The sequence below is a fragment of the Diceros bicornis genome, chromosome 19, assembly GCF_020826845.1.
Source record: "Diceros bicornis minor isolate mBicDic1 chromosome 19, mDicBic1.mat.cur, whole genome shotgun sequence".
Taxonomy (NCBI): domain Eukaryota; kingdom Metazoa; phylum Chordata; class Mammalia; order Perissodactyla; family Rhinocerotidae; genus Diceros; species Diceros bicornis.
Genome location: NC_080758.1, coordinates 26,301,071 through 26,324,397, shown reverse-complemented (window position 1 = coordinate 26,324,397; position 23,327 = coordinate 26,301,071). Strand labels below are relative to the sequence as shown.

The 23,327-nt window shown below is 47.0% G+C and overlaps 1 protein-coding gene across 2 annotated transcripts in view; it reads right to left on the bottom strand.

Annotated features, from left to right (window-relative positions):
- Nucleotides 1-23,327, bottom strand: part of SNTA1 (syntrophin alpha 1) — a 47,498-nt gene that overhangs the window by 16,283 nt on the left and 7,888 nt on the right. The window contains exons 1-2 of one of the 2 annotated variants that reach the window (XM_058562915.1): nucleotides 8,721-9,106; nucleotides 5,434-5,619 (exon numbers count right to left, since the gene is read on the bottom strand). In XM_058562915.1, the coding sequence (XP_058418898.1) occupies nucleotides 5,434-5,619; nucleotides 8,721-9,030 (496 nt within the window). In that variant the 5' untranslated portion in view covers nucleotides 9,031-9,106. Of the gene's footprint in view, nucleotides 1-5,433; nucleotides 5,620-8,720; nucleotides 9,107-23,327 lie in introns of those variants that run through there. The other variant, XM_058562916.1, reaches the window with a different exon arrangement.

Sequence of the window (23,327 nt, the reverse complement as noted above, 5' to 3'; positions counted from 1 at the left end):
CTCTCTCCAGAGCCCCACAAACACTTTAATCAAAGAGCCGGGGAACAGGCCAGGGCTAGATTAAGCCAAATTTTGTCTGTGGGGAGTCACACGGTCGAAAGCCGTGTGTGTGTGTGTGTGTGTGTGTGTGTGTGTGTGTGCGTGCGCGTATGTGTGCTTGCAGCCAAATAAATGCTTTCCTGAGAACAACAATTAGAACCACAGGTCTTTGCAGCCATGGGAGGACTAGACGAGGGGCTCCATTCATGACTGTTCCCAGGACAGGAGTCCCTCAGGCACCTCAAGGGCATGGCATCACCTGGCTAAGCCGAGTAGGGTGGCCTCAAATTAGCTGCATCCATTAATAACATCCCACTTTTGACTGGCGGTACCTTGAGCGAAATTTCAGGCAGGACACCTGGCAGCGTCCATCTCCCAGGAGAGAAGCCAGCAGGGGCCTGGCCTTGGAGTTCTGAGGACTCAGAAACTCTCAGGAGTTAGGCAAGCCCAGGTTGAGCCTTGAGCCCCATACTAAACATTTAGGCAAGTCAACTGCAACTGACAAGGTTAAAGGTAAAGTAGAAAGGGTCAGAGATGTACCCTAGTGATCATTCCCAAAAACTCACCCAGATCTAATAGCTGCTGGGCTCAGTGCCAGGTGTGGGGCTCAGAGACAAACTACCCGTGGTTCCTGCCCTCAAAGGCCTTCCAGTTTACTGGAGAAAACAAAAATGCTGCTGCTGCTGCTGTGATGATGATAAAGGCTGGCGTTTTTGGGGTTTTTTTTTTTGTGAGGAAGATCAGCCCTGAGCTAACATCCATGCTAATCCTCCTCTTTTTGCTGAGGAAGACGGGCTCCGAGCTAACATCTATTGCCAATCCTCCTCCTTTTTTTTTTCCTCCCAAAGCCCCAGTAGATAGTTATATGTCATAGCTGCACATCCTTCTAGTTGGTGTATGTGGGACGCGGCCTCAGCATGGCCAGAGAAGCGGTGCGTCGGTGCGCGCCCGGGATCTGAATCTGGGCCGCCAGCAGCAGAGCACGCGCACTTAACCGCTAAGCCACGGGGCCGGCCCAGGCTGGCGTTTATTGAACGCTTACCATTCAATGTTAAGACAGTGTGCTATGCACTTCAAATGCACTGTCTCCTTCTTATAAATAGCAAATACAATAAATAATTGAGTACCTGTGATGAGCACTGGCCTTGGCATGTTATATGTGTCATTTTTTAATCTTGCAAATAATCATGCGAAGTAGGTATTACCCAAGGCTGAGGTCACAGTGGCCTCTGCAACCAGACAGATCTCGGTTTGAACTGTGAGTCTGTCAATTTATTAGTTGTATGATTTGAAGAAAGTTATTTATTTTTAACAAATCTTGATGATCTTGTCTGTATAGCAATTCCTTTGACTCTATGCTGCCTTTTAACATGTGTATTTATGGACATGCTACTCTATGCTTGTATATTTTGAAAGCCTGATCTTTATGTGGGATGTACCTTCCCTAATTGTACAAAGTACTAAAAATGACTTTATTAATTTTTACTGTCCTTTAGTATTATTGTTTAATGCATCACAGGCTTACTGTTGTCTCCATCTTGCCAGCCATACTAGGGGTAGAAGAAAGGGGGGCAATTGGCTGTGCCTCCCTTTTCCCTAGGCCTGGTCTCCAAGGGCCCAGGCTGGCCCTGGCTCCAGGTCTGCGCACACAATGGGCCTCTCTAAGCAGCAGACAGAGGCGTGCTAGCTGCCAGCTTGGGCCCAGACTCTGGTCACAAACACACTCCTGTGGCTGAGAATAGGCTCAAGACATTTGTGCAAACACCTGACCTAGCAGAGGAAAAGGTCCAGAAGGCAGGCTGGGGTTGCTGAGGCCCAGCTGAGCCTGTGACTTAGGCCAGGGAAGTAGGGCTCTGGCTGGCACCTGGAGTTTGCCAGTGACATCTGTCCTTCTAGGACATTCCCAGGGAGCTCTGAACCCATTGAGCCCCAAGCCTCGGGAAAGATGCCCAGCTTCCCTGCCAAGTTCACATCCAAAGGACAGGCCACCTTTCCGTGGCCCCTTGGAGGTGGCATCCGGAGTGGGATGGGGCAGGGAAGTTCTGAACAATGTGGTCAGAGATTGGGCTCCAGGGGGGAACCTAGGCCCAGAGAGGCTCCCAGGAGCCTGGCTCCAGATTGGGGCAGCTGCAAGGCCCTTACCTGCTCCACAAACTCCCCCAAATCTCAAGGATCAGCCACATCCCAGCATCCTAGCTCCCTCACATCCTCCAGGTCACCCCTGCAATTCAAAGATTCTGACCCTAGTGCCCACCACCCCTTTGCTGCCTTGGGTGGAATTACATCCTTCCACAAGCCTACTGGGCCAGGAGAGCAACTCAAAAGAGACTTCAACTAAGAAAAAGCTGGAAAAAACTAACAAGAAGGCCACAACCTCCAGACTCTTCCCCTTATCCAAGCCTCCTTAGGTCAAACCACCATCATCTCCCTCCTGTTCATGGCCCCAGCCTCCTCGCTGCCATTCTGCATCTGTTTCTGCCTCCCTCCAAACCAGGCTGATGCTGCTAAAGCCCAGAGCTGACCATGTGAACCTCTGCTGAAAACCCTTTAATGGCTCTCCATTCCCCTCTAGACAAGTCCAAATTCCTTTAGCCTGGCATTCAAAGCCCTGCAGGGTCTGTCAGTCTGGATAGCCTTCTCTTTCTCCACTCCCTTCCTCACACCCTAGGCTCACGCAAAGCTGAATTACTTCTCAGGCAATTCCCCAGGTAAGCCAAGTCATTCTCCCCCTCTAGGGTTTTGCTCACACAATTCCCATGCCTGGAATGCCCTTCCTCCACCCCATACCCACATCTGCTTATTGTTCATAAAGTGCCAGCATCCTCTCCTCCAGGAAGTCGTTCCTGACCACCCAGAGGGAAGTGACCACTGCCTCTTCCAAGCCCTGGACAGACCCTGTCTCAGCACCTATGACATGATGGTGATCTGGTAGGTTTGCTCAGCTGTGTCCCCCACGAGACTGAGAGTCCCTCGAAACCACTGAGTAGAGCAGTACAAACGGAGCGGGGGAGAAAGAGAAAGCAGAAGAAGGCTCTCATCCAAAAGGGAGGCATTATACGGGAAGATTATAAACAACTTTACACTGATAAATTCGACAACTTAGATGAAATGGACAAATCCCTTGAAAGACATAAACTACCAAAGCCCATTAAAAAAATAGACCATCTAAATTGCCCTATTAAAGACATTAAAATCACAGTTAAAAACCTTCTATGAAGGTGGCTTCCCTGGAGAATGCTACCAAACATTTAAGGAGGAAATAATACGAAGTCTATATAAATGCGATGGGATAGGAGGGGAGTTACACGTACAGAGTGCCTACTATGTGCCAAATCCTATGCTGGGCAAGACATAGGCCAGGCTCTACCCAGGGGCCTGGGGCAGGGTTTGCCAAGGAAAGCTCTTGCCCTATGAGAAGTCTCAGAGAGCATCGCCGGAGACCCTCAGTCCTGGGATGGTACACAAGATACTTCCCTTCCCTACTAGACCCGTGGGGAGACATTGCTAATAATTCCAGCTCCTTTCTGCTGAGTCCAGACAAGACCTCCCAATCCTTCCAAACATGGAACTCCCAGCAGCCACCAGGGCAGCTGACACTCAAAATGAAAGTTATTGGTCATCTTTGATCTAGTCTAACCCCAACTGATAATGGAAACTGAGGCCCAGAGAAGGCAAAGGTCTTACCCAAGGCCCAAGATTCATCACAGAGCAGAAAGGATTTTAGAAACTGATTTTTACAAAGTTTGTGTGGAGGAGACAGTGTTTATGTTGTGTCTCCCCCACCAGAGGGTGAGCTCCTTAAGGAGAGGGCCTGGTCTGGGTTAGCTTCTGACCCAACACTCTGCACATCAGGTACCTAGCAGGTGTCTGTAAAGGTTTCTTGGCTTAGTGAGGAAGGAATGGATGAATGAGTTAGACAGAAGGCTTGGGTATGAGCTTCTAAACTAGGAGATGCTTCAAGCATCTAACACTCAGAGATGCTACCTTCTCAGAATGACCCACACTGAGAATCCAGATTGAGACATTCTCAACCTAAAGATGGGAGGGTGAGGGGGACTAGAAATGTGTCTACAGTAGAAATTTTACCATCTATAGACTAAACTTTCAAAGAGTAGAAACTAAAAGAGCTTTTCAAGCCAACTGAAATACAACATTTTGATGAACTTCAACTGTTTCAAACTGCATTACTGGCTATAAATATCACAGTAATGAGGCATCTGGAAGGAAAAGTCTCACATCCATATCATTTATGTGTGATCTTGTTATTTAACTTTGATGTTAAAATATGATGGATACACTTAAGCTTTTAGGAACCAATACTGCAGAATTGGCTTTTTTTAAGTATATATTTTTTAAAAGGACCAGTAGCATTTAGATATACCTAAAACGTAAAAATAAAATAAAACAAAACTGAGAGAGAACTGAAGTTGGGGCCACAAGAATGCCAACGATCGCCCAGGGACCCTGAGCCCGTTTGCTTCTGTGGCCTCCTGGAGACCACTTTGGGGAAACAAAGGCAACCTATCAGGATCCGGGCCTGGGGCTTGGTTCATCAGCTTCGCTGGCCACAGCATTCTCCACCAGCCCCCACCACCTCCTCGTGCCTGTTCTGGGCCATGAGCCAAAGACACATTCCTCAGGCCCCCACAGCTTCCGGAACTAACAGAGTGGAGTTTGAGGGAAGGGCTGAGCAAAACAGAAACCTGAGAGAGGTGGCAAAACACAGATATGGGACAACCACAGCAAGAGGCCCAAAACAACCCATGGGGAAACTGAGGCCCAGAGAAGGCAAAGGTCTTATTCAAGACTACATGATGAGGGGACAGTGGGGGGGAACCACCAAGGATCCCCCACAAAAACACTCCTCTCTGATCCTTGCTGGAAGTAGTTAATGTTCTGTTACATAAAGGCCAAATCCTCTCCCAAAGGAGGAGGGGGCTCAGGGTTTTAGGGCCCCTGGGTACTAGAAGAATCTGGAGTTGAGAGCTCTCTTGGTTTCTCAGGAAGGAATCTTAGCTGCCCCTTCCCCAGTCCCTGCCCCTTTCTTCCCTTGAGTCACTCACTGGGTGGCAGATCCAGCCGTGGACCTTTTGTCCTGTTCACACAACCCAATAAGGCAGAAGTTACCTCCCAGTTTTACAGATGAGGAAACTAAGGCTCAGGGAAATGAAGTGGCTTGTCCAAGGCCACAGAGCTAGGGAGTAGGAGAGAGGAAATGAAAATCAGGTCTGTCTGGCTCTGTCCTGGCTCTCCCCACCACCACCCCACACTGTCTCAAGGCAGGTCCCCAAGTTCTGTTTCTGTTTTCAACCTTGCCCATCTCCCAGCCCCCACTGCTTGAGGCCTGGGGGAGGAAGGGAAGAAGTGAATACCCCTGGGGTCCCCAGTGCTTACCCTCCAGCACCACCTCTTTGCCTGTCTTCTTCAGGACCTGCACCGCCTCATCATGGGTGGCAGAGGAAAGGTCTTCTCCATTCACAGACAGGATGGCATCCCCCACAAAGAGGGCCTCTGTCTGGTCAGCTGCCAGGCCCTTGAAGATCTTGGAAATGAGAATAGGCATCTTGTTCTCTCGGCCTCCTGCACAGGCACAGAAAGAGGAAGAAACTGAGGTAGACACTCCAATGTTTGGGAGTCACATCAATGCAAAATTATTTCTGAAGGCCCCCTGAGGTGCCCAGCCCAGTGCTGAGAAAGGGGGGATGGAAGATTAAAAGAATCTCAGAAAAGAGTCTTAGAAGTTTGGGGCACTAACAACACTTATAAGTCATTTTCTGAATTCATGATGTTATAGTTTGGTCACTGGATCTTTTGATTAAATGCTTTGGGTGTTCACCAGTGTATGAGTAACTTACAAGGTACTTAGCTTGTTCTTAAATATTTTGGACTTTAAGCAATTTTCCACAATGGGGGAACCCACTGATACCCCCTAATCTGGCATTAAGATAGAATTCAGGGCCGGCCCCGTGGCTTAGCGGTTAAGTGTGTGCCTTCCACTGCTGGTGGCCCGGGTTCGGATCCAGGTGCGCACCGATGCACTGCTTCTCTGGCCATGCTGAGGCCGTGTCTCACATACAGCAACTAGAAGTATGTGCAGCTATGATATACAACTATCTACTGGGGCTTTGGGGGGGGAAATAAATAAATAAATAAAATTATTAAAAAAAAAGATAGAATTCAGCTATTCCTATGGCCCCAAAGGATCTCCTGAGCAATCAGAAAGTTTTACAATCCAGAATCCAGGCTGGAAACCAAAGCCTCAAAGTCTGGAGATTTCAAAAGCCTGTCTGAATTGCACCTCTGATGCAAAAAAAGCTAATACATTTTACTGAATTGCTTTACCGCTAAACTCTCGAATGTCCTTTGAAAATAAGAAATAGTAATAACGGTTCACATTAGTTCCATGTACCAAGTGCCAAGCAGTGTGTTAAATGCTTCCTATGCTGTCTCATTGCATCTTCACAACAACCAATCACACAGGCACGCTCAGTTTCCTATCAGAAACACTGAGGTGTGGAGAGAAGCCCCTTGCCCAAGGTCACCCAGCTAGTTAGTGGCAAAGCCAGTATTTGAACCTAGGTCTCCAGGCTCCAGAACCAACACTCTTAACCCTATGGCAGACTGCAAGTCAAACCCTCAGATATTACACTACTGGTCCATCCCCAGAATACTAAAGATGAGGAACTAGTGGCCCAGAGAGGGGAGGTCATTATTCCGAGATCACACAACAAATTGGTGGCAGAGGTGGACTGGAACGCTTCTCCTGACCCCCACACAGGCCCAAAGGTTTGTTCATTGCACTGCACAGAGCTGGAGGCCTAGGAAAGGAAGGGGCTTCTATTTATATCTGCCCTCATCCCCCTGAAGCTAGGGACTTCAGTTCGGTTTCAAGCTATGATCATTCCTGGCTGCCTTGGGCTAAGCTAGACCCTATAGGGGAGGTCACCATGGCAACAGGAGCCCAGTCTCCAACCACCAAGAACTGAATGGAGCTGGTACTTGCCCTGATGCCTCCTAAAAGAACCTTTACACACACACACACACACACACCCGGAAATATGGAGCTGGGAAGTAACTTTATGTGACCTTGGAAAGTCCCTGCTCATCTCCAAGTCTCAGTTTGTCCAACTGCAAAATGGAACTCTATATGAACTCTAAGTTCCTTCTTGCTTTGACACACTGAGTGTACAATTTCTGGATTGATCTGTTGCCCTATCGCATGTGGGAGTTTGGAGGCAAGACTGGTGCTCACTCCCTGGCTTCCCTATTTTCCCCTTTTCGATGCTTTGGTTGGGTTCCAGAGGGCAGAACCAACTCCCCTGGGCACTCTATAGTGTCCTGATAATTGACGTTCGAATCCCTGCCACTCGGTGACTGTATGATCCTGGTTAAAATCATTTTACTTCTCTGAGTCTCAGTTTCTTAACGCGCAAAATGGGGATTACGCTCCCTACCTTCCACCACTTGTTGCCAGGATGAAGTGGATCGTGAGCCTAGAGTTCTGGGCACAGCAGTCAGCACACAGTGGTAGCCGAGTCACCACCATCCCCAGCCCCTCACCCAAGCCAAAGGGTCTGGAGGCACTAGTGAACAAGAGCCAGCACCAGGGAGGGGGAACAGTGCATATCCAGGGTGACACAAGGGCTAACACCCTTTCCCAAGGCAGGTAGTACCCTGCTGGGAGCTGAGACCCTGAGAAGCAGATGGGTAGGAACGGTGAAACCAACAGCTGGTGGTGTGCAGGGATTTCAAGCGCTATGGTTAGTTGCTTTGGGAGTCTCTCCTGACCTCCATTTTTTCTCTCATCTAACAGCAATAATTAACCAGGCACCTACTATGTGCAGCAGGGTGAGTACTTTAGATCCCTGTTTTCACAGAAACATCACAACTCTCTCATTATCCTCATTATATAGTTGAAGAAACTGAGGTTTAGAGATGGGAGGTGACTTGTCCAAGTTCACATAGCTGATCCCCGACTCAAACAAATCTGGTTGCACCCTAAGGAAAGCTGTCAGTATTGGGGGCTGGCAGTTCTCAGAGAGGAGGAGGGCTCTATGTCCACGCCTCTCAATCCCGTGCAAGGTAGAGATGGTCAGGTCAGGAAACTGAAACCCAGTTGTTAGGACTCTCCGCCTAGGTACACAGCCTTCTGGACCCTGTCTGTGAGCCCAGCCGGTGCTTCCACCTACGTCTCTGATTCCCTGCCCCATCCCCTGCCCCGCTGTGCTCCCGACTTCAGGCCTCACCCCCGCGCCCCGCTACCTCGGTTACGCCTCAGGGACTTCCCCTCCCTGCCCTAGCAGCGACCCAGGCCTCAATTCTCTTTCTGCATCCTTTGCTCTCCCGGGGCCCCTCTTGTCCTTGATGCCCACGCAACCCCTGAGAGGCAACCCCTCTGAGATCTCTACGCCTCCACACAAAACTCCCCAACCACGTGTCCTTGGTGCGCCCCCAATCCCTTCCACACCTGTGCCTTCCGACTGAGACCTCTGACTCCCCAAACCCCCTCCGACCTTGGTGCTCCCCACGCTCTCGGTTCCCTCTGTCCGCTCAGACCCCTTGCCCCAGACAGAAGTCCTCCAACTCCATGTCCTCGGCACGCTGCCAGCCCCCGCGGCCCCTGCGCCCTCGGCGGCCCCAGAGACACCACGGCCCCTCGCCCTCGGTGCCCCCGCGCCCACCTTTGATGCTGATGCCCAGCCCGCCGGCGTCGGCCTTGCGCACCGTCACGCGGCGCCGCTGGAGCAGCAGCGCCTCGGGCGGCTGCGGGGGCGCCGCACTCGGCTCGGCGGCGCCGTTGAGCTGCGCGGGCTCCGATTCCCGCGGGGCGCCGGGCTCCGGGCCGGGCTCGCCGACGGCGGGGCTCACGGTCAGCGCGTCCTCCGCCAGACTGAGCAGCACCCGCTGCCACCGCTCGCCGCCGGCCCCCGAGCCCGCCCCGGCGCGCAGTTCCAGCAGCCCGGTGCGCGGGGCGCGCCTGCCTGACGCCATCTTCGCCTCCGAGCCCCCAAGCCTCCTGCCCGGCCCGCTCCGACCGAGCGCCCAGGGCAGAGGGCAGCGGCGGCCCGGCTGGGCCAGCCGCCACCCTACCCCCGGCCGCTGGGGGTGGAGCCTCGAGGGGCGGGGCTGTCTGGGGGTGTGGCTAACCGCGAGGGCGTGGCCGCAAGCAAGCTGGCGGGAGGCTGGGGCGGGGCCCAGGAGCCGAAGGATGCCCTGTGAGACTGCTTGGGGGGTGGGGTCGTAAGGCGCCGGGGCGGGGCCACGAAGCAAGGAGACGAGCAGGTGAGGTGCTGGAGCTGAGCCCGGCCATGCAGGGGGCGGGGCTTCGTGCCGGGGGCGGAGCCCTAGGATCCTGTGGAGGAGACTCCGCGCTGGGCCTGGCCGTCGAGTGCTGGGACCGCAGCTCACGGACGTGGGAACCAAAGAAAAAGAGACGTGGATCCGAGTGCGAGGCTTTGGGCGTCGGAGCGAGGCTACATATGGAGGAGCGCTGGACTCCAGGGACAGGGCTTGAGTTTAAGAGGTGGACCCCGGTCTGCGAGGGACTTAGCCGGAAGGGTTGCTAATGAAGAGCTTTGGAAGGAGCTGGTTTCCCACTGTGGGGCTGGAGCTTTGGTCTGTAGGCTTGGCTTAGTGTGGGGCGTGGCTTCTAAAGCTGACATGCCCCGCCCGCAGGGATGAGCGTGCTGCTGGCTCAGGGCTTGGAGAAGGGGTGGACAACGTCCCCACTTTAAAGAGAGTTTAGGAGATTAACCCCCTGTTTTGTTCACAGCCGAATACAGAAAAGCCTGAAGTCCCACATTGAGAGACCTGGCCTGAGAAGAATCCAGAACTCCTGGTGTGAGGGAAGAGGGCTGGAAGTTGGGTTTCTGGGTCCAGGAGTCTGGAGACCTGGTTTAGGGTCCCTGCTCAGACACTGTTAGCTTCATGTCGACGGTGGTCCCATCACTTCACTTGTCTAAGCCTCAATTTCGTCATCTGTGAAATGGGGGTCATAATAATCCCTACCTCACAGGGCTTGTGTCAGGGTTAAATCAATGTGAAAACACATTGTCAACTGTAAATTCCTAGGCAATCAGTATAATCACTTTCATTTACTGAATGCTTACTATTGGCCCATATCTGAGCATTTTTGATGTGTTATCTCATCTTTACAGTAGACTCATGCAGTAGCTACAGTTAAGAATACCCCCATTATACAGAAGGGAGAACTTGGATTGAGAAGGTCTAATTGCGTGGTCACACATTTGTGAGTGGAGCAGAGCAGGGATTCAAACCCAGGCCTGTTTGACACCAGTGCCTGGGCACTGACCCACTCTGCTAGACAGCTGCAAAGTACAGAAGTGAGGCGTAATTGTTATCAGAAAAATCCCAGCACACTGCACACCTCAACCCGCCCTCATATCTGCCCCTTGTCTCCATCCCCCCACTCCTACCTGGGATGTGTTGGGCAAAAATTGTTAGGGCCACATCAATGTGTAGACTCCCTGCACCTTCAGGTAGAAGCCTCCACATAAGATACCATCAAGATGGCCAACAGGCACATGAAAAGGTGTTCAACATCACTAATTTGGGAAATGCAAGTCAAAACCACAATGAGATATCACCTCACACCCGTCAGAATGGCTATTATTAAAAAGACAAGAAATAACAAGCGTTGGAGAGGATGTGGAGAAAAGGGAACCCTCGTACATTGTTGGTGGGAATGTAAATTGCTGCAGCCACTATGGAAAACAGTAGGGAAATTCCTCAAAAAATTAAAAATAAAACTACCATAGGGTCTAGCAATGCCACTTCTGCGTATTTATCCAAAGAAGAGGAAAATACTAATTCAAAAAGATATATGCACCCCTATGTTCATTGCAGCATTATTCACAATAGCCAAGACTTGGAAACAACCTAAGTGTCCATCCATGGATGAATGGATAAAGAAGATGTGGTATATATATACAATGAAATACTACTCAGCTTTAAAAAAAGATGAAATCTGGGGCCGGCCCCGTGGCTTAGGGGTTAAGTGCGCGCACTCTGCTGCTGGCCGCCCAAGTTCAGATCCCGGGCGCGCACCAACGCACTGCTTGTCCAGCCATGCTGAGGCAGCATCCCACATACAGCAAGTAGAAGGACGTGCAACTATGACATGCAACTATCTACTGGGGCTTTGGGGAGAAAAAGGGAAAAAAAAAAAAAGGAGGAGGATTGGCAATAGATGTTAGCTCAGGGCTGGTCTTCCTCAGCAAAAAGAGGAGGATTGGCATGGATGTTAGTTCAGGGCTAACCTTCCTCACACACACACACACAAAAAGATGAAATCTTGCCATTCATGACAACATGGATGGACCTTGAAGGTATTATGCTAAGTGAAATAAGTCAGATGGAGAAGGACAAATACTGTATGATTTCACTCATATGTGGAAGATAAACACATAGATACAAGAACAGATTGTCAGTCACCAGAGGGGAAGGGGGTAAGGAGAGGGCAAAAGGGGTAAAGGGGCACATGTGTACAGTGACAGATGGCAACTAGACTTTTGGTGGAGAACATGATATAGTCTATACAGAAGTTGAAATATAATGATGTACACCTGAAATTAATATGTTATAAACAAATGTTACCTTAATAAAAAAAACAAGATACCATCAAGAAAAAAAAACACAAGAAAACAGGTACGTATACAAATTGTCCACAGCAAACTTATGTTTGCAAATAACCAGAGATGAACCCAAGTGTCCAACCACAGGGGAATGGCTCTATACCACCAAAATCCGCTGAGGCCATGTACATAATACATGTATGTATTATACGCACAAGTACATAAAATATATAGATGCCATTTATTCAGTTTGTTATACATTGGCACATGAGCTGGCTGATTTTGTACATTGTCATTTAAACTTCACATAAATCCTGCACAGCCTGCATATTATCCCCTTTTTATAGATGAGAAAATTGAGGCACACCACTAGTAAGAACAGACCTCTAGGGGCCAGCCCCGTGGCTTAGTGGTTAAGTGCGCGCGCTCCGCTACTGGCGGCCCGGGTTCGGATCCCGGGTGCGCACCGAGGCACCGCTTCTCTGGCCATGCTGAGGCCGCGTCCCACATACAGCAACTAGAAGGATGTGCAACTATGACATACAACTATCTACTGGGGCTTTGGGGGAAAAAAAAGGAGGAGGATTGGCAATAGATGTTAGCTCAGAGCCAGTCTTCCTCAGCAAAAAAAGAGGAGGATTAGCATGGATGTTAGCTCAGGGCTGATCTTCCTCACAAAAAAAAAAAAGAACAGACCTCCATTCTAATTTGGGTCTGTCTGGCTTCCAAGCCCATATCCCTCCTACTCCACCTTTCTGCAGGCCACATAGCAGCAAGGGATGCGTTTACAATCCATTCATTCATTCAACAATATTTATTGAACATCCACTATGTGCCAGACACAGTACTAGGTGCAGAGATTCAGCTGTAAACGATAGGCTCACTGAACATACCATCCCCTGGGAGGCAGGATCCCATGGTGGTCAAGAGCATGAGCTTTGGATTCTGATTTTCTGTGTTCAAATTCTCACTGTGCCTCTTTTTTTTTTTTTCCCCCTGTGAGGAAGATTGGCCCTGGGCTAACATCCATGCCCATCTTCCTCGACTTTATATGTGGGACGCCTGCCACAGCATGGCTTGATAAGCGGTGTGTGGGTCCACACCTGGGATCCAAACCTGCAAACCCCGGGCCGCTGAAGCAGAGCATGCGAACTTAACCACTATACCACCAGGCCAGCCCCTCGCTGTGCCTCTTTCTATCTTTGTGATCCTGGGTGACTTATTTAACCCTTAAGCTTCAATTTCATAGCCTATAAAATGGGGTATTAAAATCACTATCCCAGAGATTGGATATTGGAATGAATAAAATAATGCTGGTAAACTGCTTAGCATAATTATTGTACATAGAAAGCATTCGAAAAAATATGAGTTGTGGGGCGTCCCACATAAATATGGCGGCATCCCATGTAAAGTAGAGGAAGATGGGCACGGATGTTAGCCCAGGGCCAATCTTCCTCAGCAAAAAGAGGAGGATTGGCAACAGATGTTAGCTCAGGGCTAATTCCTCACAAAAAAAATAAAACACGAATTGTAATTATCCTGGAAAACAGGCATCTATCAAATAGCTTTAATTTAGAGTGATAAGTGTCAAAACAGGGGAGACACAAGTGGAAAAAAAGAACCCAGCATCTGACATATATGTGACTCAATAAGAAATGGAAGGAAGGGGCCGGCCCGGTGGCTTAGCGGTTAAGTGCGGGCGCTCCGCCGCTGGCGGCCTGGGTTCAGATCCCAGGCGCGCACCAACACACCGCTTGTCAAGTCATGCTGTGGCGGCGTCATGCTGTGGCGGCGTCCCACATAAAGTGGAGGAAGATGGGCACGGATGTTAGCCCAGGGCCAGCCTTCCTCAGCAAAAAGAGGAGGATTGGTATCGGATATTAGCTCAGGGCTGATCTTCCTCACAAAAGAAAAAGATAATGGAAGGAAGAGAGAGACAGAAAGAGAAAGAAGGAAGGAAGGATGGGAGTGAGAAGGAGGAAATACAGCATTATATATATGCATTGATACTTTAAAAGTATGACTGTGCTTAAAGATTGTAGAGCAGCCTGAGAAATTTGAGCGTAAGCACCTGTGATAAATGAGAACTACATCCTACTTGGCTTTTGGAAGCTTCACACTGATGGTCGAGGGGAGAGTAGGAGGGATCAGGCAAGAGGCAGGAGACCAGTGGGGAGGTGAGATTCCTTTCCCAGGACAAAAGCCTAGAGCCAGATCTTTAAAAGTCCCACCACGTACTGCCCTGCTTAAAAGACTTAATGAGCCCCAGACAAACTTAGTGAGAAAGAGGCCTAATACAGAGTTCCTCCCCTGGGGGACTGTTTTCTCTGGTTATAACAGGAAGAGAGAAAGGAGAGGGGTGATGTGTGCAGAGTAAGAGGCCAGCAGAGAAGGAAGAAGGATGTGGAGCTGGAGAAAACAGTGATGTGTGTGTATGTATATGTGCATTGTGTGTGTATACGTGTGTGTCCGTGATCACACGATAGGGGCAGTGCCTATCAGCTGAGCCCCTGTCAGCCCACCCCAGGAACTCTGAAGGTGGAGGAATGCTCTACTTCTCCTCTGTGGTCAGCTGATGCCTCTCCGCTGTGGCTCAGAAACTGGCCTCCTAGACACACACACACAGGCCAGGCTCCCCACCAAACCCCAGGGCAGAGCTTCCAGAAGAAACCAGTTCATTCCCAAGGGACAAGAGAGGGGGAAGGGGAAAGGAAGGAGGGAGGGGAGCGGCCCAGCTCACCAGTCTTGAGTTCCCACTGAAGGCCCTGTAAGCTCAAACCCTTGAACCAAGAGTCTGGGCCCTGGCTCCAAGGCAGGTAGCAGAGATTCCTACACTCTAGGCCTCCCGGACCCGATGATGGCAGCAACAATGAGAGGTAACAGGACCGACTGTTTAACATAGTAACTGCTTTCGGAGGATCATCAGGTCACCAAGTCCAATTCCCCCAGCCCACCCCAAGCATGAAGCCCCTTTATAGCATCCCCAAGAGCTCCCCCTCTAGCCTGAGCTTGGATGCCTCCAGTAACAGGGACTTCACCTCTCCACAAGGCAGCCCGTTCCAGTTAAGAGGCCACTCTCCACCACCCAAGCCAAGGCAGGGAGAGGGAACTCACTCACACTCTTTAATCTTGCTATCTCAGTACTGCGAACTCGAGGCTGCCTCCTTAAAATGCCTGTTCAAATTAGAGCTGAGAGAAAGTCGAATAATTCTCCCACAACATCCTATTCATTTCCTTCACAGGACTCATCACAGTGTGTACTTCATGTTTCATGTTTGTTTACTTGATTATCACCTGTCTCCCCACTAGACTGGGGCAGGAACTCTGTCTACCTGGTTTGTTGCTGTAACCCCAGCACCTAGCATACTGCCTGGCACAAGGCAGATGCTCAATAAGTATCTGTTACATGGATGAATGAATGAATAAAGTAATGAGTGCTTCCTGAGGGAGGGTAATAGGAGATTAGATCCCTGAAAGATAAGGAGGGGGATGATCTTCCAGGCTGAAGGCTGGGAGAGGGGCTGAGCTCAGCACTTCATATCTTCAGGCGGGGCTCAGTGATCTCCCTCTGTCCGGTCAGGCACTGTATTGCCCACCATTAAAGCCCCAGCACAAGACCAGGTAAACAGTAAAAATCCAGTAATGTTTGATGAATGAATGATGAATAGCAGAAAAGTGTTCTGCTTTCCACTGAAGAGGATATCATCCACGGCTGGAATTCTTTCCTTCTTACTTTCTTTCCTACTTACTTACTCAACAAATTTTGTTTCTTCGTTTTTTTTTGTGAGGAAGTTCAGCCCTGAGCTAACATCCGTGCTAATCCTCCTCTTTTTGCTGAGGAAGACCAGCTCTGAGCTAACATCTATTGCCAATCCTCCTCCTTTTTTTTCCCCAAAGCCCCAGTAGATAGTTGTATGTCATAGCTGCACATCCTTCTAGTTGCTGTATGTGGGATGCGGCCTCAGCATGGCCGGACAAGCGGTGCATCGGTGCACGCCGGGAATCCGAACCCAGGCCGCCAGTAGCGGAGCGCACGCACTTAACCGCTAAGCCACGGGGCCGCCCCCTCAACAAATTTTGTTTAGTGGGGCTGAGGCAGGTATAGGAAATTACATCTCTTCTGATCAAACAGACCCTTCCTGGGCCTCCTTTCTCAATCTGTCTGACATCAACTTATTTATTTATTTATTCAAAAATATTTGTTAAGTCCCTACTCTGAGCCAGGCACTGTGCTAGGTGCTGGGGATAGACCATGAACAAGATGTATACAGTCCCTGTCCTCATGGAATCGACAGTCTAATGGGGCAGTCTTTATTAAACAAGAAAACAAATTAAATAATTACCAGATCTTCTGTGTGCCTGAAAAAAAACAAACAGGCGACAGTGATGGAAAACAACTAGGGGGATCTACTGGAGGGTGTCAGGGAAGGAAGTATATCCAAGCTAAGACCTAAAGTTAACAAGAAGCCAATTATGCCCAGCAGAAACAACCTATGCAAAGGCCCTGAGGTATGAAAGACCTTGGCTTCTTTGGCTGGCTGTAGTTTAATGACCAAGGTAGAAGGTGCAGAGAGGTCACAGGAGCCAGATAATGTAGACCCATGAGGTAAAGAAAGACACCTAGATGTTATTCCAAGCTGGGGGCACTGGAGGGTTTCAGCGTTTTGTACTCCACATGGTTTGTTTTGTGGGGTTACATTTAACTTTTATTGAAAATATTTGAGAAAATTATAACATCTAGCTAAGGCGTAAAGAATAAGAAAATTAATAATCATGTACCTAGAACCCAGCTAAGGAATAGAGAGCCCTTCATCAGAGTCCTGGTCTTCTCCCTGACCACATTCCCCCTTTCCCCAACGAGAGATTAGCACTATGTGAATTTTGTGATAATCATTTCCTTATAGTTCATTATAATGTTAACATATGTATGAATCCTAAACAATCTGTAGTTTAGTTTTACATTTTTTAAACATTATATAAGTGGACACTTCTCCTTCTACTAGTTGTAAGTTATATTCTCTAATTGTATTAACTCCAGTCTATTATCTTCAATTACTCTCTCCCAAAGTATTTGCTGTGTTTGTCTAGCATTTTGGTGCTAATTTTTTTCTTAATCCCACTCACTAGATATCATTGTTGCTTTATATAGTAAAATGTTTATTCAGATTCACCTACATGTTAACCATTTTCTTTGCTCTTCACTCTTTCTTGAATCTCAGAACTTTCTTCTGGGATTATTTTCCTTCTCTCTGAATTACATTCTTTAGAATTTCCCTTAGTGAGTGAGGGTATGCTAATGGTAAATTCTCTGTTTTGTTTTATCTGAAAATGTTTTATTTTATGCTTTTCTTTCTTTTCTTTTTTTGGAGGAAGATTGGCCCTGTGCTAACATCTGTCGCCATCCTTCCTCTTTTTCCCCTTTTCTCCCCAAAGCCCCAGTGCATAGTTGTGTGTCACAGTTGTAGAGTTGTAGCTCTTCTGTATGGGACCCTGCCTCAGCATGGCCTGATGAGCAGTGAGTAGGTCCACGACCAGGATCTGAACCGGCCAACCAAAGCAGAGTGCACAAATTTAACCACTATGCCGCTGGGCCAGCCCCTGTGCTTTTCTTAAAAGATAGCCTCACTTGAGTAGGAATTCTAGGTTGGCAGTTTTTTCCACTTAGCATTTTGAGGATATTATGTCCCTGTCCTCTGGCTTCCACTGAAGATATTGAGAAGTCTGCTGTCAGTCAAATACTCCTTCTTTTTGTAGATAATCTGTCTTTTGGTCTTCCTTCCAAAACCCCTAACCCAAGTGTCATCATGAGAAAAACATCAGACAAATCCCAATAGAGAGACATTCTACAAAATACCTGACCAGTTCTCCTCAATACTGTCAAGGTCATCAAAAATAAGGAAAGTCTAGGGGGCCAGCCCAGTGGCATAGCAGTTAAGTTCACCCATTCCACTTCGGCGGCCCGGGGTTCACTGGTTCGGATCCTGGGTGCAGACCTACTAACCACTCATCAAGCCATGCTGAGGCAGTGTCCCACATAGAAGAGCTACAACTCTACGGCTATGAAACACAACTATGTACTGGGGCTTTGGGGAGAAAAAAAAGAAAAAGAGGAAGATTGGCAACAGATGTAAAATAAGGAAAGTCTGAGAAACTGTCACAGCCAAGAGGAGCCTAAGGAAACATGACAACTAAACAAAATGTGATATCCTGGATGGGATGCTGGAACAGAAAAAAGGACATTAGGCAAAACTAAGGAAATCTGAATAAAGCATGAATGTTAGCTAATAATAATGTATCGACATTGGCTCATTAATTGTGACAAATGTACCATAATAATATAAGATGTTAATAATAAGGGAAACTTGGTGTGAAATGTATGAGAAATCTTTGTACTATCTTTGCAATTTTTTGGTGAATCTAAAAGTTTTAAAATTAAAAGTTTATTTTATTACATTGTTAATAATGTCTTTTGATATATCATCTTCATACATATTGGTTCAATCAACATACCAGTACAGTACTCATTTAAAGAAAAATTGGGGCCGGCCCCCTGGCTTGGCAGTTAAGTGCACGCGCTCCACTGCTGGCGGCCTGGGTTCGGATCCCGGGCGCACAGCGACGTGCCGCTTCTCCAGCCATGCTGAGGCTGCGTCCCACATACAGCAACTAGAAGGATGTGCGGCTATGACATACCACTATCCACTAGGGCTTTGGGGGAAAAATAAATTAAAAAAAAGGAAAAAGAAAAATTGAAGAGCACCAGCCCCCGTGGCCTAGTGGTTAAGTTTGGCGTGCTCCACTTTGGCAGCCTGGATTCAAATCCCAGGTGCAGACCTACACCATTCGTCTATTGGTGGCCATGCTGTGACAGCGGCTCACATACAAAATAGAGAAAGACTGGCAACAGATGTTAGCTCAGAGCCAATCTTCCTCAGCAAAAACAAAAGAAAAGAAAAATTGAAGAATATCTTACAAGTCATGGTTGAAATAAAACTCTAAAAGACCTTATGAATCCTAAAATTTATATGGAACAACAAAAGACCCCAAATAGCCAAAGCAATCCTGAGAAAAAAGAACAAAGCTGGTGGCATCACAATCCCTGACTTCAAAATATACTACAAAAGCTATAGTAATCAAAACATCATGGTACTGGCACAAAAACAGACACACAGATCAATGGAATAGAACTGAAAACCCAGAAATAAAACCACACACCTGTGGACAGCTAATCTTTGACAAGGGAGCCAAGAATATACAATGGAGAAAGGAAATTCTCTTCAATAAATGGTGTTGGGGAAACTGGACAGCCAAATCCAAAAGAATGAAAGTAGACCATTATCTTGCACCATACACAAAAATTAACTCAAAATGGATTAAAGACTTGAATGTAAGACCTGAAACCATAAAAATCCTGGAAGAAAATATAGGCAGTATGCTCTTTGACATCGGTCTTAGCAGTATCTTTTCATATACCATGTCTACTCAGGCAAGGGAAACAAAAGAAAAAATAAACAGATGGGACTGCATCAGATTAAAAAGCTTCTGCAAAGCAAAGGAAACCATGAACAAAACGAAAAGACAACACACCAACTGGGAGAAGATATTTGCAAATCATATATCCAACAATGGGTTAATTTCCAAAATATATAAAGAATTCATACAACTCAACAAAAACATGAACAATCAGATCAAAAAATGGGCAGAGGATATGAACAGACATTTTTCCAGAGAAGATGTACAGATGGCCAACAGGGACAGGAAAAGATGTTCAACATCACTAATCATCAGGGAAATGCAAATCAAAACTACAATGAGATATCACCTTACACCTGTCAGAATGGCTATAATTAACAAGACAAGAAATAACAAGCGTTGGAGAGGATGTGGAGAAAAGAGAACCCTCATACACTGCTGGTGGGAATGCAAACTGGTGCAGCCACTATGGAAAACAGTATGGAGATTTCTCCAAAAACTAAAATAGAATACCATATGATCCAGCTATCCAACTACTGGGTATTTATCCAAAGAACTTGAAATCAACAATTCAAAGAGAGTTATGCATCCCAATGTTTATCACAGCATTATTCACAATAGCCAAGATGTGAAAGCGACCCAAGTGCCATTCAACAGACGAATGGATAAAGAAGATGTGGTATGTATATACAATGGAATACTACTCAGCCATAAAAAAGATGAAATCTTGCCATTTGTGACAACATGGATGGACCTTAAGGGTATTATGCTAAGCAAAATAAGCCAGACAGAGAATGACAAACACTGTATGATTTCACTCATATGCGGAAGATAAACAAACAAACAAACACATAGATATGGAGAACAGATTAGTGGTTACCAGAGGGGAAGGGGGTGGGGGGGAGAAAAGGGCAAAGGGGCACATATGTATGGTAACAGATAAAAACTAGACTATTGGTGGCAAATACAATGCAGTCTATACAGAAACTGAAATATAATAATGAACATTTGAAATTTACATAATGTTATACACCAATATGACCTCAATAAAGCAATTTTTAAAAAAAAGACCTTATAGGGGCTGGCCTGGTGGTGTAGTGGTTAAGTTCACATGCTTCACTTTGGCGGCCCAGGGTTCACAGGTTCGGACCCCAGGCGTGGACCTACACACCATTCATCAAGCCATGCTGTGGTGGGGTCCCACTTAGTAAAAAATAGAGGAGGATTGGCACAGATGTTAGCTCAGGGAAATCTTCCTCACCAAAAAAAAAAAAAAAAAAAGACCTTATATGTGCCTTCTATAATAAAGGACTAAGAGAGATAAAAATAAGCTCTTGCTTATGTCACCATCAGACAAAACTGTTGTTAATGTATTCAACAAATATGTATGGAAATCTACTCTTATGGTTTAAGGAACTGCACGCCCCAGCTCACAAGAGAAAAAAATGCAAAATCTGTATTAAAAAAATTTTAAGTTTATTTTAAAAAATAAATAATTCTAGTTTTACAGTTAGGCAGTTCCTCAAATGTTAAACATAGAGCTATCATACGATCCAGCAATTCTACTCTTAGGTATATACCTGAGAGAAATGAAAACATGTGACCACACAAAAACTTGTACATGAATGTTCATAGCATTATTATTATTATTATTATTATTATTACTATTATAGCCAAAAAGTGGAAACAACCCAAATGTCCATCAACTGAAGAATGAATAAACAAAATGTGGTATATCCACACAACAGATTATTGTTAAGCAATAAAAAAGAATGAAGTACTGATGCATGCTACAAACATTATGCTAAGTGAAAAAAGCCAGTCACAAAAGACCACATATTGTATGATTCCATTTACTATATGAAAGGTACAGAATAGGCAAATCTAAAGAGACAGAAAATAAATCAGTGGTTGCCTAGGGCCGGAGGAGGAGGCAGGTGGGAGGATGAAGAGTGACTGCCAAGGGGTAAGGGGTTTCTTTTTGGGGTGATGGAAATGTAAAATAAAAATCTAATTAAAGTAGATTAGGGTGATGGTTGCACAACTCTGTAAATATACTAAAAACCACTGAATTGTACACTGTGAGTGAACTTTATGGTATGTAAATTATATCTCAGTAAAACTGTGTATTTATATAGCTTCAGTTTTATTACAGTTAAAGATTTACAATTTTCAGAACCAAAGATACCACTGTCATACTTGACTCAGGTCCCCAAATATGATAAAGAAGATCCAGAATGGATGACACAATTACTCCTATCTAGTTATGATTGAGATTTACATGTAGCAAGCCTTACCAAATTGATAGTCTCCTTATTTACATATTATAAATTGGATGATTCAGATGTTGCAGAAATACTTGTGTATCAAAATACGTTTTGCCATATCCCTTTCATTCTTAGCAGCTCAGTAATATATTTTTAGATTTTACCCAGCACATTTAGATTTTTTTGAGCAAGAGAGTTCAGAGTATCTAATCCTCTAAACTGTTGGCTGACTTATGTTTTTAAAAGATCCCTCTGGCCACCAAACAGAATATGGACAACGTGAGGGAGGTTGGATTGGAAGCAAGGAGACCATTCAGGAGAGCATTCAGGTTATATATTACTGTATATATATATACAACCCCATTCACAGGGTTAAAACAATGACAGTCAATCATGTTACTCAGTATCTGCAACTGGGGCAGGGCTCAGTTGGGACAGCCCATCTCTGTTCCACATACTTTCAGATGGAGTGGCTTGACTGGAGGATGGAAGATCCCCTTTCAAGATGGCTCCCTCACTGGGGCAGGCCTGGTGGTGCAAGTGGTTAAGTGCGTGCACTCCGCCACAGTGGCCCAGGGTTCGCCTGTTCGGATCCTGGGCGCACACCGATGCACTGCTTGGCAAGCCATGCTGTGTCAGCGTCCCATATAAAGTGGAGGAAGATGGGCACGGATGTTAGCCCAGGGCCAGTCTTCCTCAGCAAAAAAAAAAAAAAAAAAAAAAGAGGAAGATTGGCAGATGTTAGCACAGGGCTGATCTCACAAAAAATAAAAAAATAAAAAAGATGGCTCCCTCACATGGCTAGCAAGTTGATGTGGATTCTTGGCTGGAAGCTCAAGTGGGCCTGGAGACTAGGGGCTTCTGTTCCCCTCCATGAAGCGCTAGGCTTCCCCACAGCATGGTGGTTGGGTTGTAAGATCAAGTGTCCCAAGAAAGCAAGGCGAAAAGACATAGTGTTTTTATGATCCAGGCTGAGAAGTCACATAACATCATCTCTATCATACTCTGTTGGTCAAGACAGTCACAAAGGTCTTCCCAGATTCAAGAGGAGGGGAATTGGACTCCACTTTTGATGGAAGAATGATAGGATTCTAGAAGAGCATACGGGATGAGAGCTGTTGTTGCAGCCATCTTTGGGATATACAATCTGCCCAGAGGCTGGTGAGGTTGTCCATATGGCAGATGGTGGTGACCTGGATTAGGGAGGTGGCCGCAGTGGGCATGGAGAGGAGTAAATGTAATTAAGAGTTATTGAGGAGGTAAGACTTGCTGATGATGGGTGAAGGAGATTGGGGAGAGTCAACAGCTGTTAGAAGATGTTTCAAGTGTGTGACAATCCGAAATAACCTAGAAAGAGAGTGTAGAGAAAGCAGAAAAATGGGCCAAGGCCAAGCCCTGGGGTGGAAAGAAGGCAGAGGAGGAGTGAGCAAGGATGGACAGCCAGCGCAGGACGCAGGACCTTTGCTGTTGGATGGGGGCACAGAGGTTGGAGAGGTGATTCAGAGAGGGTCTTCTCTTAAACCGGACAATAATTCTGGGCCTCTAATTCCGGCCCCAGGGCAGGAAAATAAACTTTGTGGGATGATGGTGATGGTGGTGGTGATGGTTCAAGCTGGGCTTCGAGTATGCTCCTGTGGGGAGCAGGAGGCTCTCAGGGAATGGAAGTCCAGGGGACAGGAGCCAGGGCAAAGGGTTTCGCTTGTTTTTTGAGAGATAATGAGGAGCCAGGAATGTGTTAACCCTGGCAGAGACGGGTTCAGAGTCATGGTCTAAGAGCTTTTAGTCCCAATCCAGCATTTCGTGAGGGACGAACTAGAGGTCCGAGGAGCCTCATCAGCCCTGTCCCCCAGCCCAGTATTGGTCACTGGCAAAAGACACTGTCAACCAGCTGAAGACGGGATGCCGGGGTTTACGGATTCCACATCCAAGCGCCACATCTGATGGATGTCAGCAG